General features: G+C 41.1%; 1 protein-coding gene across 4 annotated transcripts in view; it reads right to left on the minus strand.

Moving 5' to 3' along the window:
* The window catches only part of ATP7A (ATPase copper transporting alpha), a 31,717-nt gene that overhangs the window by 13,856 nt on the left and 3,115 nt on the right, over positions 1 to 14,746 (minus strand). For all 4 annotated transcript variants that reach the window (XM_064463385.1, XM_064463384.1, XM_064463383.1 and 1 more), the window contains exons 2-6: positions 9,083 to 9,219; positions 5,597 to 6,086; positions 3,284 to 4,018; positions 1,340 to 1,546; positions 142 to 305 (exon numbers count right to left, since the gene is read on the minus strand). In XM_064463385.1, the coding sequence (XP_064319455.1) occupies positions 142 to 305; positions 1,340 to 1,546; positions 3,284 to 4,018; positions 5,597 to 6,086; positions 9,083 to 9,190 (1,704 nt within the window). In that variant the 5' untranslated portion in view covers positions 9,191 to 9,219. The remainder of the gene's footprint in view (positions 1 to 141; positions 306 to 1,339; positions 1,547 to 3,283; positions 4,019 to 5,596; positions 6,087 to 9,082; positions 9,220 to 14,746) is intronic.

Consider the following 14,746-nt stretch of genomic DNA (forward strand, 5'->3'; position numbering starts at 1 on the left):
CTTACATAGTAAAGACTGTTGTAAAGTTGTAAATTAAGCTCTATTATATGATTAACACTTTAGGGAGTGGACGCTTACATAAGCACATCCAATAGATAAAAGTAATAAAGATGGGAGTGGCTGGTTTAATTACTAGCTTACAACAAGTTCCAGAATTCCATCTCCTTCCCCACAATTTTCCATCACAGTAGCTCCAAATCCCAGTTCCCGTATGAGCTCGGCAATAGCTGAAGGGTGTATGACGGCAGGATTATACCTCACTTCTGCCTTTCCTGCCATTAGGGCAACAAGTATCGAATGTATTCCTAGAAAACAAAACGTGCGAATGGCAGATCAGGTCGAAGGAAAACACTGCATTTATGGTAACATGATGGGATAATGGCAATTTACTGAAATTGAGAAAGCTACCGTATTATAGGTACATATCAAGAAAAACGTCGTCATTTTGGGGAGGTGTATCAACAAGGCAACACAAGCATCTAGGTGTAGGTGCGACGATGAAAGTATTACTTCACAGGAGTTGCATATTTTTAACAGTCCAATTACAAACATTCAACCTATGCTATAGGAAAATATGATCTATTTTTACTTCAGAAGGTTTTCTAAAATACAGTTCTGCATACTTTCTCAACTGCATTTAGCATTTCTAAAAGCCTTTTCTTCAAAAGAGAACGCGTATGAGAAAGGGTAGATCTAACAATGTACAATCCTAGTGTATGCTAAGTGAAAAGGATTTAGATTCATCCATTTTCTAGGATGAAAAAAAATTAGGTTCCATGTTAATGTGGAACACATCCATCTTCATTACAATAATTAAACCGTCTACCTTAATGACTCCTCATTACATCATAGTCATGCAACTATTTGTTCCTGCAAATATAATCATCACACTGACAGAAGACAGACATAGTTGTCTTGACTCGCAGAGCTAAAATGAATTTATGTCTAAGAGACTAATAATTAAGAGATTAATAAACCATATTAATACTGTCCCTCTCTAATAGCTCCCTTTCCAATAGAGGCATGTGTACTTCTGCCTTTCAGCTGCAGTCCTGGGCACATCCCTCCTGTAGAAAAGGTTTTAGTTTCAGGAGGATCCGTACCTGATCCCTATGTTCTCTTTGGAGCTTTAGCAAGGGCAGTGCGCCCGCACAACGGCCAGAACGCCGCTGTTTTCATCCTACGAACCAGCAGCGAGCAGCCAACGTTCCCACCCAGGAAACACACCAATGGTACCTCTCTTGACAAGCCACACATTAAAAACGCTGTACAAAAGCTACACGGATTCTCTAAAAGAAACGTTTTGAAATTTAACAGATTGCACTGGCATATATCTTACCATCTTCTCTTCTCAGATTTCTCTCGATGTTGGCCACACACGAAGCACATGTCATTCCTGTGACTTGGACGTAGCACTTCGATATAGTTTTTGTCTCTTGTCTAGCAAGGTGGGTTGGTGACATGCTGGAGGGAGGCTCAGTTTTGTGAGATTCCAACTGCACTTCGGGCGAGGGCTGAGCTCCTGCCACAGGTAGTTCTGCCTCGGCTGAAAAGGAGATTGCAGTTCACGACACCATGAGTAGCCGTTGCAACGAGGGCTGAGCTGGTGCTACACCAGCCATAAATATATGTTGCTGTAAATTTAGACCAAAAAACGGTAACTGCTTATGCCTTGTCAGTCAGATTCATCCATCTGTCTGTCAATTAAGAGTAAGAAAAAGAAAACAAGACAAAGAACTGGGCCGCTGATTAACTTCCTGACTGTTCTGCTACTGGTTTCCATTTTGCCTTTCCTCATTGTATTTGTTCTGTTGCACATCCTTTGTCCTCTTCTGCAGGTTGTAAGCTAAACCTCTGCACTGCAACCTTAGTTTTACACACAATTTTATTCACTTTACCTGGGGCATAAAGCTGAATTTGTAAGCAAGTGCATGTTTTGTAAGCAAAGTCAGTGGTTTTTGACCTTAGAGAAGGGCCCTCAAACTACAGACAACTGCTTCTTACAGCAATCCAGGAGATGCTACGCTACATACATGCCTACATGCAGGAGCAGTATGAAAGGAATTAAACGGGAGCACCCGACCACTTCTTCAGTTATTGCCACAAAATAGCTCACATGCTGTATTTCTCAAAATTTAATCTTACTGAATCAAGAAATGGCGCTTCCCTGTCCCCTCAGGAAGCTTCTCTTCCTACTAATATTCACCCGTATTCTCACTGTAAGTCTTCTGCATTCTATTACCAAGCCACCTGCTCCCACTGTGCAATTACTTTTAGCATCCCAGCCATCACAGCAAGCATCTGCGCTGGTTTTGGCTGGGACAGGGTTAACTCTTCACAGTAGCTCACATGGTGCTATCCTTTGGATCTGCGTCCCAAACAGCGTTGGGAACACACCCATGTCTCAGTTACTGCTGAGCAGTACTTAGACAGCATCAACAGCCTTTTCTGTTTCTCACACAGCCGGGACAGTGACCCCAAGTGACCCGAGGGATATTCCACACCATATGACATCGTGCCCAGCATATAGAGCTGGGGGAAGAAGGAAAAAGGGGGATGTGTGGAGAGATGCCATCCGTCTTCCCAAGTAACTGTTACACGTGATGAAACCCTGCTTTCCTGCAGGTGGCCAAACATCCGCCTGCCCATGGGAAGTGGGGAATTAATTCCTTCTTTTGCTTCGCTTGCGTGGCTTTTGCTTTACCTACTCAACTGTCTTTATCTCAATCCACAAGTTTTCACTCTTCTACCCTTCTCCTCCCCATCCCTCTGTGGGGAAGCGAGCGAGCGGCTGGGTGGTGCTTAGCTGCCTTATCTCACAACAGCATGATTAACTTCCTCAGTGATGCCCACGCTCTTCAGAGTCTTGTCACTCCCCGGTCACGCCTCAGCCTGGTTAAACATCCCTTCACTGGTGGGTGACTCCACAGGAGCCAAGCCTTTGATAACTCGCTAAAAGAATATTCAGCGCAGTAATCTGTAATATTCTTCTTGGCTAGCAAAGCTCCAATTCCATATTCATGCCATGAATACTACACAGTAGCAAACTGATGCACCATTCAACCATCAGTATTTAGCTGACATATTTCTATTTCCAGATATCTCAATAATTTCTATTAATCTGATGCATTCAAGGAAGTGCATGTATATTTAATTATCTCATTGACAGAGAAGATATAAAGCTTCTCTTGGCAAGCACAAAGTACATGTCACCTTGGGTGGTACCAAATCCTAAACAGAACTGCACAATCCTTTTAAGTTTAGAAGTTTAATATGTCATTACCTGATAAAGATGCATCAAATCCCATATCCTCTATAGAGGACCGCAAGTCTTCTGGGCACGTTTGCAGAGGGTCATATTCTATAGTCCCATTACGATTTGTGAGAGAGACATGAATAGATTTTACACCCGCCTTTTGGGATACGACTCCCTCGATGGACTGCACGCAAGAGTTGCAAGTCATTCCCTCAATATTTATCACAACAATTTGAGTAAGTGGCTGGCTAGCATCCTTCAGAGCTGGATGAGGAGACTTCAGTGGGGATGCCAGTGTGGGGAAAAGTGCTACGTTTTCATATTCGTCAGGAAGGCTGACTTTAAATGTCTCTGGAGACACTGCCTCTATGGCTTTTCTCAGCATGTCTATGCTAATTAACTTTGGGTTATAGTTTATAACAGCAGATTTCTTCTCTAATGAAACAACTATACTTGTTACTGATGGGAGTGCTGATACGGTACTCTGAATATTGAGGACACATGAATTGCAGTGCATGCCATCAATTCTGAAGACAACTGTCTTTGTATCATTCACATTCAAGTTTTCTCTCGGTGCTGTCTCAGAGCCTTTGGTCTGAGTATTCCTCAACCTTTCCAGGTCAATAGCACTGAGCTTGAGGGGTCTAGGCTGCTTTTTGAAAGATGCCGTGAAACCCGCAGCTTCAATTTGATGCTTTATTTCGTCTGCTGTGATTAGATGAGGCTGGTAGACAACAACAGCTTCCTGATTGTCCAGGGACACTGAAAATTAATCAGTAAAATAAGTGTGCATTACTGCCCTAAGCATAATAAGCACGCTGCCCTAAGAGCAACAGATCATGTCAAAGCTTTCCAATAATGCTTTAAATGCTCAGAAACACAACTGCAGCGGAAAGGGGATTTAATTGGTTTGGTAAATATCAATTCAGTTCTTCAGCCATCTTTTGTCTAGTGCTATGACATTTTTCAAGTCCTCTTTTCCTCAATTTTTTTCTCTTTCCCCAGAACTTCCACAAATGGCATTATCATCTCTCACTAAATATATCCTTTTGTCAGGGCTCTGTGGCAATACATTTATGCCAAAGCTATGTATACAGATAATTTTGTCTTACCTTTTAGATACAGTCACTTATTGGGGGGTCCTGACCCTGAGACAGGACTAACGCCAAGGGTCTGCTGAAGAGGGGAAGCCACGATGAGGCCGAGGTGAGGGGCGGAACTAGGTTTAGACTTGGTAGTCACCCCTTGCTTAGCCCGCAGCCCCAACTGTGCAGACTCCTATAATATGCCCCTGCCACTCCCCACACTGCTTATCAGCTGCCAGAAAATTAGGCCTAAACTTAGGTCAAGAGCCTGGACAGTTTCTAACAAAACACACTGAGGAAAGTATTTGAAACAAATCAAGAAGCTGTCACCCACTCGCAGCTAAACACTAATCACAAGCGCAACTCGTGGCTGAGGGTTTAGTTGTGTTGCTTTTTTTAAACTATAGAAGTATGAACATTTTTGCTGAACCATGCGGCTTCCCTTCCTCTTTCCCCTGATTTATCTACCCACACAGCCCACGTTCAGCTCCAAAAGTCGTACCAGGGTGTGCTGTGGCAATTACGACTCTGAGTACAAAGGTACGCAGGGACTAGGGGCTTCACACCAGCTCCTGTGTATAAAATCAGAGAATAGGAGCAACTCGGAGGAGCTCCCTCTCAGCTGGCCTGAGACCCCCACCACCTTTGACCGTGCTGCGGACTGCTGGAACGCCAAACAGGTTGTATCCCCCTTCCCCTGACTTCATGTATCTTGCTCTACTGATTTTTGTCTTATTATGTATTGAGCTTACTATATGGGTTTAGGTGACTTGCTTAAGGACAGTGGAAAACTTAATAAAATAGTGGCATATGTTAACTGCCTGGCATCTCGTCAGTGAAGTGTGTCAATAAACACAACCTGTAACACTGCAGATAATACAGGTGTATGACAGATATATACCAATATTAATTTTTAATTGAACTGAAAACAAATTAATATTAATTACAGTACAAAAAAGACATCTGGTATTAGAGATTTCTATAACTGTTAATAAAATTGTGGACTACACCAGGCTCCCTATCAAAACACAAAGCAACCACTGAATGTTGTCACACGCCTAACAGCAACAGCCTCACCAGAATTTGGGTCCCCTTTTTCACTTATAGTCCAAATTAAACACATAACCAAATACCTGGACTACAAAGAGTAACTGCCACACTAAGCTGTCTTATCTAAACCTAAGGTATCTCCACAGCGCCATCAGAGAACAGCATGGTCAACTCCAATTTACATAAAAATACACTCAAGTTTTACCTTTAATCCGCTGAATCCCTTGCAATTTGCCAATCTTCCCCTCAATGGTGCTGGTGCAGGAATGACAGGTCATCCCCTCTACTTTCAGGCGCAGCACAACGCTACTTGCTTGTGACCAGCTGGAATCTTCACAAGTTCCAGGCGTTACCTCTGGTGCCGAGATATTTAAATCTACTCCTGGGACCATATGGATAATCTGCTTGCCATTTATAAGGGAAGAAATGAAAGTCACCACTGCAGTTTTTTGATCGGAGGACATTTTAACATCCATGATACCTTTGTTCTTTAGTAGTGTACTACAAATCTGTTTAGGTGTTAGAGCTGACTGAGTAGGAATGGTAAGAAAAATAGTGTCAAGTAAAACAGGTTGTGGGTTCGAATCAGGTATTGTAGCATCAAATCCCATGTCATATATTGCTTCCTGCAGTGTTGCTGGAGTCTGCAGTTTTGAGTCATAAACGACGACTGCATTCTTATCCTCTAGAGATACCTTGCAAGGAAAAAATAAATCAAAACAAGTCAGCAAACAAAAAGAAAAAGACAACTAATACCCTAGAAATAGCTTTTATTTGCAGAGATTAGTAATACTTGTCCATTATAATTTTATTCATCACTACTCAGCTTGGTAAAGCCATACCAACAGCCACCATAAAGCAACTTCTGCTCATCTGTGCAACAACACCGTTAGAAAGAACGGATTTCCCCCCCCACCCCCCAAATCCAGAATCCTTAACAACTCTCTCTAGCCACTTTTACTTATGACATCCAGAGAGCATCAACGCACTGAATGAAACTTCCAGAGACAAACTCTTGAGTTATCACAACTAACCCAATTCAATCCCAAAAGCAAAACAGCTCACAGAAAAAAATTCTAATCACATGTACAGTTCTGCAGTTAGCAGTAACTACCCTTAGGCTACAACGGTGGAAGAAAACCCTCTTTGAAAAAGCCCCAGATTTAAGTGGCAGTGAAAGAGGCCAGTATTTCTAGGCATCTTAGGCACAGGCTGTTAACTCCCTATGAGCAATAAAGCGCATCAGACTTCACAGAACAAAATTCAGTTTCGAAATTGATCATGATGAACATTAAATAAGCTGTTTTTCCTCTCTCTGTACATTTTGGTGATCCAGAGACGCCCTGATCTGGTATTAACCTTTCACATCAGACGGTACAAATATCCTCAATTTAATTTGCTCCCAACTGATGATATATCAAACATAATTATTGCAGTTTCCAAAAGGGAAAGCCAATGCCTGCCAGAGGCTCAACACACTATCGTTCAATTCTATCTTTCCTCTGGGCAAAGGTACAACCTAAAGACCACAGTCATGATTATATTAGACCAGTTAAATTGTTTTAAGAACCACCTTTCTTCATTTTTGTCCCAATTACAGGCCTTAGCAGAATTAGCCACATGGACATTTATTGGTTTCATTGCAGTTGGAGGCAAAATAACCTAAATGCGGCTCTGTTTGTCTGTATTAGCCATCTAACGTTCATCGCCCCTGCTGACCTCATTCATAATCACTAAACAAAACCGTGCTTTACCATTCTCAGAGGATTTTCTGAAACAAATGATCTGGCTAAATTGAAGGTCCGATGCTGTAATGAGGATAACTACTAAATACGACCTTTTAAAGTTTCTTACAGTCCTGTTCTACTCAGACTAAGTTTTTGTAATGTATTTTCTTGCCGAGAGTAGTTTTAGAAATGTTATTTACCTTAAAACCTAAACACAAAAGTCTTAATACTGCCCTTTTAAAAACCTGCTTCATTCATTATGTAAAAGATACTTTGAGACGCACATTGTCCTCAGTCAAGTTAGAGTCTCTCCTTCTCCTATCTCAAGTCATCTGTATATTCTCAGAAATTAGCTGAAACAACCAAAATGCAAGTTTGACAAGATTAAACCTTTTGCTAGAATAAGGGGGAAAGGGAGGACTCTGAAGTCAGGTTATTTGGGGTATTATTTTACAGGCTGCTTTTAGCCTTTATGTGATGCCAGCTTGCGGGTACATAGTGATTCGTCTGACCACACCACGCCACAGATGTTAACAGCGGCATCCTTATTTCTAGAACGGTCCGTTCAGTGATCCAAGGTTCTGGTGTCAGAGCACAGTGCCGTATCACAGTAAAGCTTCGTTAAAGTTGAAGGGGGAAGAAAAATGATGCGTCTTGTAAATATCGCTGCTGTTCACCCAGATTTCTGTGTGTGTACATGAACACCTACTTCAGGCAAAAGGAAACGGTACTAACTAGTGCATCGCTTGCCTTTGTACAGAATGGTGCATCACAACGAGCCCTTCAAAGTCAGCTAGAGGTAACGATCGCACGCCCCTCAAATTACGACAGTGTACCCTATTCTGGGAGGGAAAGCGTTGGTCTGAGACACATCCACTAAAACAGAAGTCATCTTTTGATGAAGCCAGGACGATCATCTTTTCTTCAGAGTAAAATCAACCCCTACACAATGTTACAGCATGAGTTCAGAACCTAGATACTAAGGAACCAAACTCTGCAATTTTCTGTTGCTGCTACTGCTAGGACTGTTCTTGCTAGCACAAATTAGGTCATAAAACTAATAGGAATTTCCCAGCTCTTAAATTGTTTCCATCATTAAAACTACTGTATTCCTACACAATACATGATTTTAACCAGCTCACCCTGGAATACTCTACAATCCGATATTTTGCCCAGGATAGAAAGAAACACTGACAAAATACTGATATCTCCTCTGAGCTTAGAGAAAAAGAAAAGTTAAAACCAACTCAGATCAAGGAAGTCTGGATTAAGGGCAGACCAAGTAGGTCTGATAACAGTTCAAGACTCCAGTTCTGCTTCCCTTCCTCTCATTTCCTTGTGGGCAGTACAAAGGAAGGGAAACTTCTAACACATGAAAGAGCTAGCAGGGCTTTCCTTTGTCACCTGGAGTACCTGCTACTCTTATTTCATGAACCACAACAAAGCAGCTCTATTTTTCACGCTAGGTCAACTACCACATGATTAACTGGACACTTCAGGCCCACAAATGCTTTTGAACCTGTGCAAGTGACCTCTGTGTATTATCAGTTTCAAAGAAAAGGCCTGGAGCTTTGTGAGCAAATACTGACATTTATTCAGTATAAGGGACAAGGACAGCTTGGTTTTTTCACCAGTGTGAGTTCTAGGGCTTTTGTTTTGTCTTATTAAAAAATTTATTGTTCTTTTTTTTTTTTTACTTCCCCCCATTAATTTACAGTACTGAATTAACTGTAAAGCAGAAAATTACTTAAGAGTAACAGATAATGACTCAGCTCCCCCTGCAGTAAAGTAAGAACTTGTTTTTCTCTTACACCAGAAATACACTCACGGACTTCTAACACCAGCTGCCCATGAAATGTACAGAATATATTCCTTGCACATATCTTCCTCCCTCGGTGCACACTTTATCATGATTTCTCACGTCAGAACGAAGCTTTGCAAGAAAGGGCGGTAGTGTTACTTACTTCAACGTTATGGATACCATTCATCTTCCCGACATGTTGTTCAATGGTTTGAACACAGGAATTGCACGTCATCCCCTCCACGCCGATAACTATGGATTTTGCCTCCATTGTCAAATTCTAGTCAAGTCTTCTCATTGCTGTTGGCCAAAAACAATTAAGACGGTTGTCCTTAAATCATTTCACAAAGAATTGAAATCAGTAAAAGCATTTAACTGATGATGTACTTGCCACATGTAACTCTAGTAGGTGTCAAAAACAGGAAGGAGAACTTTAGGTATTTATTCCTATGAATTTTCAGAAAGGGAAAGTGTTCAGACATTTATTATTTTATTGGTGTTACAATCGAGATCATTTAATCGCACACAGCAAGCTGCGATTCACTGGTGTGTGAGGTGAAACTATAGGAAGAAGCAAGAGAGAAAGAGAGACACCAGCTCTGGGAATGCTAGAACGCTAGAGGACGGCAGGTAAGCCACAGTGGCACCGGTGATGATCATGTTTCTCCACATTTATATCTCTTGTATTATCCTATGCTAGCAAAAACAAGTGATACTGGAATTAGCCCCAGGAAGCAAATCATTCAGAAAAGTCTAATTTCCACTCCTCTGAAGATTATAATTATTATTTTTGCTCAGGAAAACAAGCCCAAAAAAAAGTGACTAAAATGAAATGAATTTGTAGAAATAATACTAATGCAAAGGACTTCTTTTCTCCAATGCATAAACTGTTAAGTAACAGAGGGTAAAAGAGAACAGAAGAAGTGATTTCCAGATTTTTTTTTTTAACCTTGTGAAAATTTGCATTATTTTTTCCAAGGACAGGGAGGTTAGTGACCAGGAAAAAGATCACAGTCAACTGCTTAATGTTTGGCTGCAGTGGAAGCAACAGCAAATTTTGATGATTAACTGAACAGCTAAAGTTAAGCCCACGCTTAACTTGTTTTTTTACCCTGGGAACTTGTCTTGGAAAACTAAATTAACATTAAGTATTAACAATGTTTAGTAACACTAATTTTCTTGCTCCTTGGTGACATTTCAGAACCATTCCCTGTTACAGAAGCTCTGAAAGTTTCTGGTTTCGCTTTGAGACATGCTACAAACCATGTAAGAACACAAGTCTGTATCATGTTTCATTGTAGAAAGAGGTTGACCTCACTGGTGCATCTCCTCAAATCCTCAGGTGACCAGCTAATTCACCTAAACTGTGGCACGAACCTTCATATTCTTATAGGCAGAGTTTTGTTCAAAAACTACGCAGTACATGACTAGACAACCCAAGGATTAGCGCACATTAGTGATAAGCACGGCTAATGGACAGGAACATTCGGCAAGGCATAAAGGAAGCCTGGTAGCCATAAGGGCTTTGAACACCTGCATGCAACAACATAGGAAGCTTTCACTGACACACGTGGAGAGCTGGAGCAGCATTCCCACAGATATTTAAATCTGATCAGCACCCCAAACCACCTGCGACATCTGACTTTCCTGAAAGGCAGCACGTATTTACTCTGAACGTATCGTAACGCACTAACGCTTCATCCTTCCACCCCGGTCACAGATGGAGTCAGGAAGCACGAGGGCTGCAAGCGCAAGACTGTCGGTGGCTGCGGGACCAGAATCAAAAGCTGCGTCCCGCTCTCGTCCTGCGCCTGGATGCAGGTGTGGGTGCACGCGGGACACGCTGCGGCATGATGTGGTCTCGGCACAAGGAGACAGAGGAAAGAGCTTCCACAAAGTGGGGCCTTGGGCAACAAGAACGTTGATTATTGCTAAGGCTGGCCAAGAAAATAGCATTAACACTCGCATGGGCTGTGCTGACTGGCTGCTGGTGCCTCAGAAGGTAGGACAGTAAGTTACTGTTACTGAAGATGGCACCATAGTAGGCTGTACTCACTAGAAAGTAATAACTCACCCTCAAAAAGAAGAGAAATACGACAACTCTACCTGAAGTTATTACAGATCTCACTTCCCGGCTATTCTTACAAGATCTGAATTATTATAAACACCCACATGAATGACTGTACATAAATATTTGCAAATTACAGAAACACAGAACTGCCACCTGACACACAAGATAATTATGAATCAGCAGAAGGGTACATTTTAAGCAAACTTCATATGGTAGGTCCTTTCTCAGGCTCATCTGCACACTCAGAGGTCCAAGGTATTTTTAAAAATGTTTTAAAGCTACCCATGAAAATGCACACTTTCACGTCATCATATTGAAATACAACCCTCACTGATTACCTCAGTTCTTCCATAAGGAATGCTCAGTCCGTACAGCACAAACAGAGACATAATTGTACCTCCATGGTCAGGGAGCAACAAATATTCCCACAAGGCTGATGTACAAATAAAGTTTCAAGAAGTGCTGGAGTTAGAGTGTGTTGTGTGGGCACGACCAGACACACATAACTAACTAAAATGCGACACAGTAGTGTATCACAGAGTCAACCTGTCCTCTAGTAAGGTTTGGACAGAAATGAATTAAAAGCATTTGAGGTACGACAACTGCACTATTACTGTGTTTTGAGGGGAAAAAAATAAAGTAAGGAAATAATTGGCTGTGAGCTGCTATCTGCAATGATCAAAGGTTGGTAAGATGTTGTCGTGGCTGAGAGTTGGGGTACAGCTGTACGCCAGCCTGAGAAAGCCCGCTGAGCTCCTGGCCATCTTGCCTGTCCTTTGGTTTAAGAGACTCAAGCTACAGTACAATAATATTATTTCAAGGAACTAGGATGCAGCGTTAAAAGTCGTCTCTGCAAGTCATATGTCAAACTATTACATGCAGCCACGTGTGTAATATGGTCAACTACGACTATTAAAGTGATTGCAGTAGCCATCAGCGCTGCTACCGAACGCCCACCAATCCACAGAAAATCTAATTGCTTGTATCTGTAAAAATAACATTATACTATATATATGGCTTATATCTATAAAAATAACATTATACAAAGTATTTCCTCCATTTTCTCAGTTCATTTCCTTGCCCTTCTGCTGTTCATTTCACATATAACCCCTTCCACCATTTTTCACAGGGCCTCAGGTTTTCCTACTTAAAAGGCAGCATGTGGAAAGAGAAATGGGAATTATTCAAGGTATTCTGCCTTAGCAGTCTAATTAACTAAATAAAGTTTGTAAGGGGCTTCCAATATGAGAGATGGTATTTACAGGAGTGGAAGAAAATACTCCGATTGCAGTAACTCAGGGCCACTTAAAAGCATGTTAGAATCCTATTATGTCAATAGAATGCCCTGGTTATGTTTCAAGTGTATGCTTCCCACAGACACAATCTTTCCCTTAAAATGAAACAAATCATCTGACATTTGTGTTTGGATTTAAATAATAAATCAAAAGCAATCAAGCTTCCATCATTCCACTGCCCAAGAAGGTTTTTTGGTTGGGTTGGTGAGGTTTTTTTAAAGACTGCTGTCCTAGGACCTACTGATCAGGGCCCCATGGCGTTAGGCATTGTATAAACACAGCAGAGAAAATCCTTTCCTGGAACAGATTGTAATTCAAACATGCATAAAGGCATAAAAGTTTTTTTTTTTTAACCCCTCAAGGCCCCAAAGTACTAGGACTGAATCCAGAACTTCCATCACAGAATTTATCTGCTGGATCAAACTGTCTCTTCTTTTTGTTCCCCAACTTTTAATTAAGAAATGCTACTGGATCTATACGACACACGCATCGTTAACAGCTCTCCATTGGCGGGGAAGACAACAAACAAGGATTTTTATTCGCTTTGTTGCAAGTTGCTAACAGTTTTCATACCATTTTTAAGAACAGGGTGTTCTCCAAAAAAATGGGATGTGACCAGATCTAAAGGCAGAAAATGAGCTATCTGTAAGCAATTCTTTATATCAGTTACATTGTATTATTGACACTGAATTGAGGAACAGCACGTTCACAGTCTCACTTTTCTGTACAGCCTTACTGAGATTTCTGCAGACCAAACTGTCTGCATTTCCAGGACCCCTGACGCTTCAGAGATCTTGTTCTCAGAAGAAAGTATAAGGTTAATACATAGTGACTGTGAGTATACACACACCCTTTTTCCTCCCCTTACAAAATGCCCAGGACAACGAGTTAAATTTAAAAGCTAATACATGCTTACATCTGAGATGGTAGTCTGTTATATTTTATTCCATTTCTAACGCTCTGCCTCCCCTACGAGTGCTTCCTGGTAGAAATACTCTGACTGAAACTTAAATGAAACATTTTTGTCATAATTTCCTCCTTCTGACAACATTAAGGAAAATTTATTACTAAGCAGCTTGAGAAGTATTTGTTACACCAATAAATTATGACTAGATGCACACAAGAGGTGTACAAATATGGACAATTTAATCCTAATGCTCCTTATATGTGTTGATATTTTACCAAGTTCACAGGAAAATGGATGCAGAAGTCAAAAGATCTGCAGGAGGCTGCGCAGCAACCCGTGTATACTACAGCGATGGCTTGAACCTGGAGCACTGTTTCCTCACTCTTGTTATCCATCGCTATATATCTCTGTTTTCACCCCCCATTTTTTAAAATTTACATGTATATAAAAAGAAATAATGCCTCCATACACACGTGTGTATCTACATGCATTAGCTCAAAAGAGAGCTTCACTCCACAAGGGACAGTTATAGGTCTGGCAGGATGCAGCCAAAATAATCAACAAGTCTAAACTTCTGCAATATCTAAAAAGCTTTCTAGGTGACAACACGTAGTTTGTACGCTGACACTTAATCCCAGTTACCACCACTGGCGGCAAGGCAAATGACTACTAATAACTAACTTGTAATTCAAAGTTATCATGGACATATTCTTTTAAGTGAGATGCCGAGTTATGGATCACACATTGTTTTAAGAGAAGAACAATGGTTTTATTCTTAACCAATGCATTCCTCAATCTATAAAACACCTTCATCACCAATTAGTAAAGAATTTCAGGATCTGATGATGTGACCAAGTGGCAGCCCCTGTACCTGTTTAATCTAACAGCTACATCTCTAGAACACAAGAAACCAAACTGCTTATATTCAACTACTGCTGTTTTGGAGTATCATCTACAGCGGCTTCATCATATGAAGAGCCTTGGCTTCAAACAACCTTAGTATAGTAGAGAATACAAAAAGCTTTTACAATTTACTGCTTAATACCTTTAGAAACTCACATTTTCTGTTCTCTTTCATTACTTTCACCTGTGTTTTGCAGTACACAAAGCAGTAGCGCTTCCTGGTTTGTATACTGACACCGTCAATGGAGCAGCACAGCCCTATAACCTCGCTCTGCAATAGGCAGAGCCGAACATGGTAGGCTATACGTGGAGGAGCAACGCTCAGTGGCAGAGCAGGAGGTGTACAAGGAATAATTAAAACCAAAACAATTTTTGGGAATAGACGTAAGTCCTTGTATGCTCTTTTTATTTTCAGGTACAGTTTTAGGCTTAACGCTTGGGTTGCCTGCGTGCTAGTTAAAATCCAAGCATTTCATTTTCTTGAAGAAGGTCAACTGGCGCTTCTATTAAGTAAATGAAGCAACAGAAAGGGAAATAATTTCTACTTCCGTCAGCAATTTCTTCCTATGGAAATGAAAATTAAACCGTGATCAAGCACAAGGTGACCGAAAAACTCAGGTTCATCTCTCTAAACCATTTATTTTACGTGAC

The sequence above is a fragment of the Phalacrocorax carbo genome, chromosome 11 (assembly GCF_963921805.1).
Source record: "Phalacrocorax carbo chromosome 11, bPhaCar2.1, whole genome shotgun sequence".
NCBI lineage: Eukaryota > Metazoa > Chordata > Aves > Suliformes > Phalacrocoracidae > Phalacrocorax > Phalacrocorax carbo.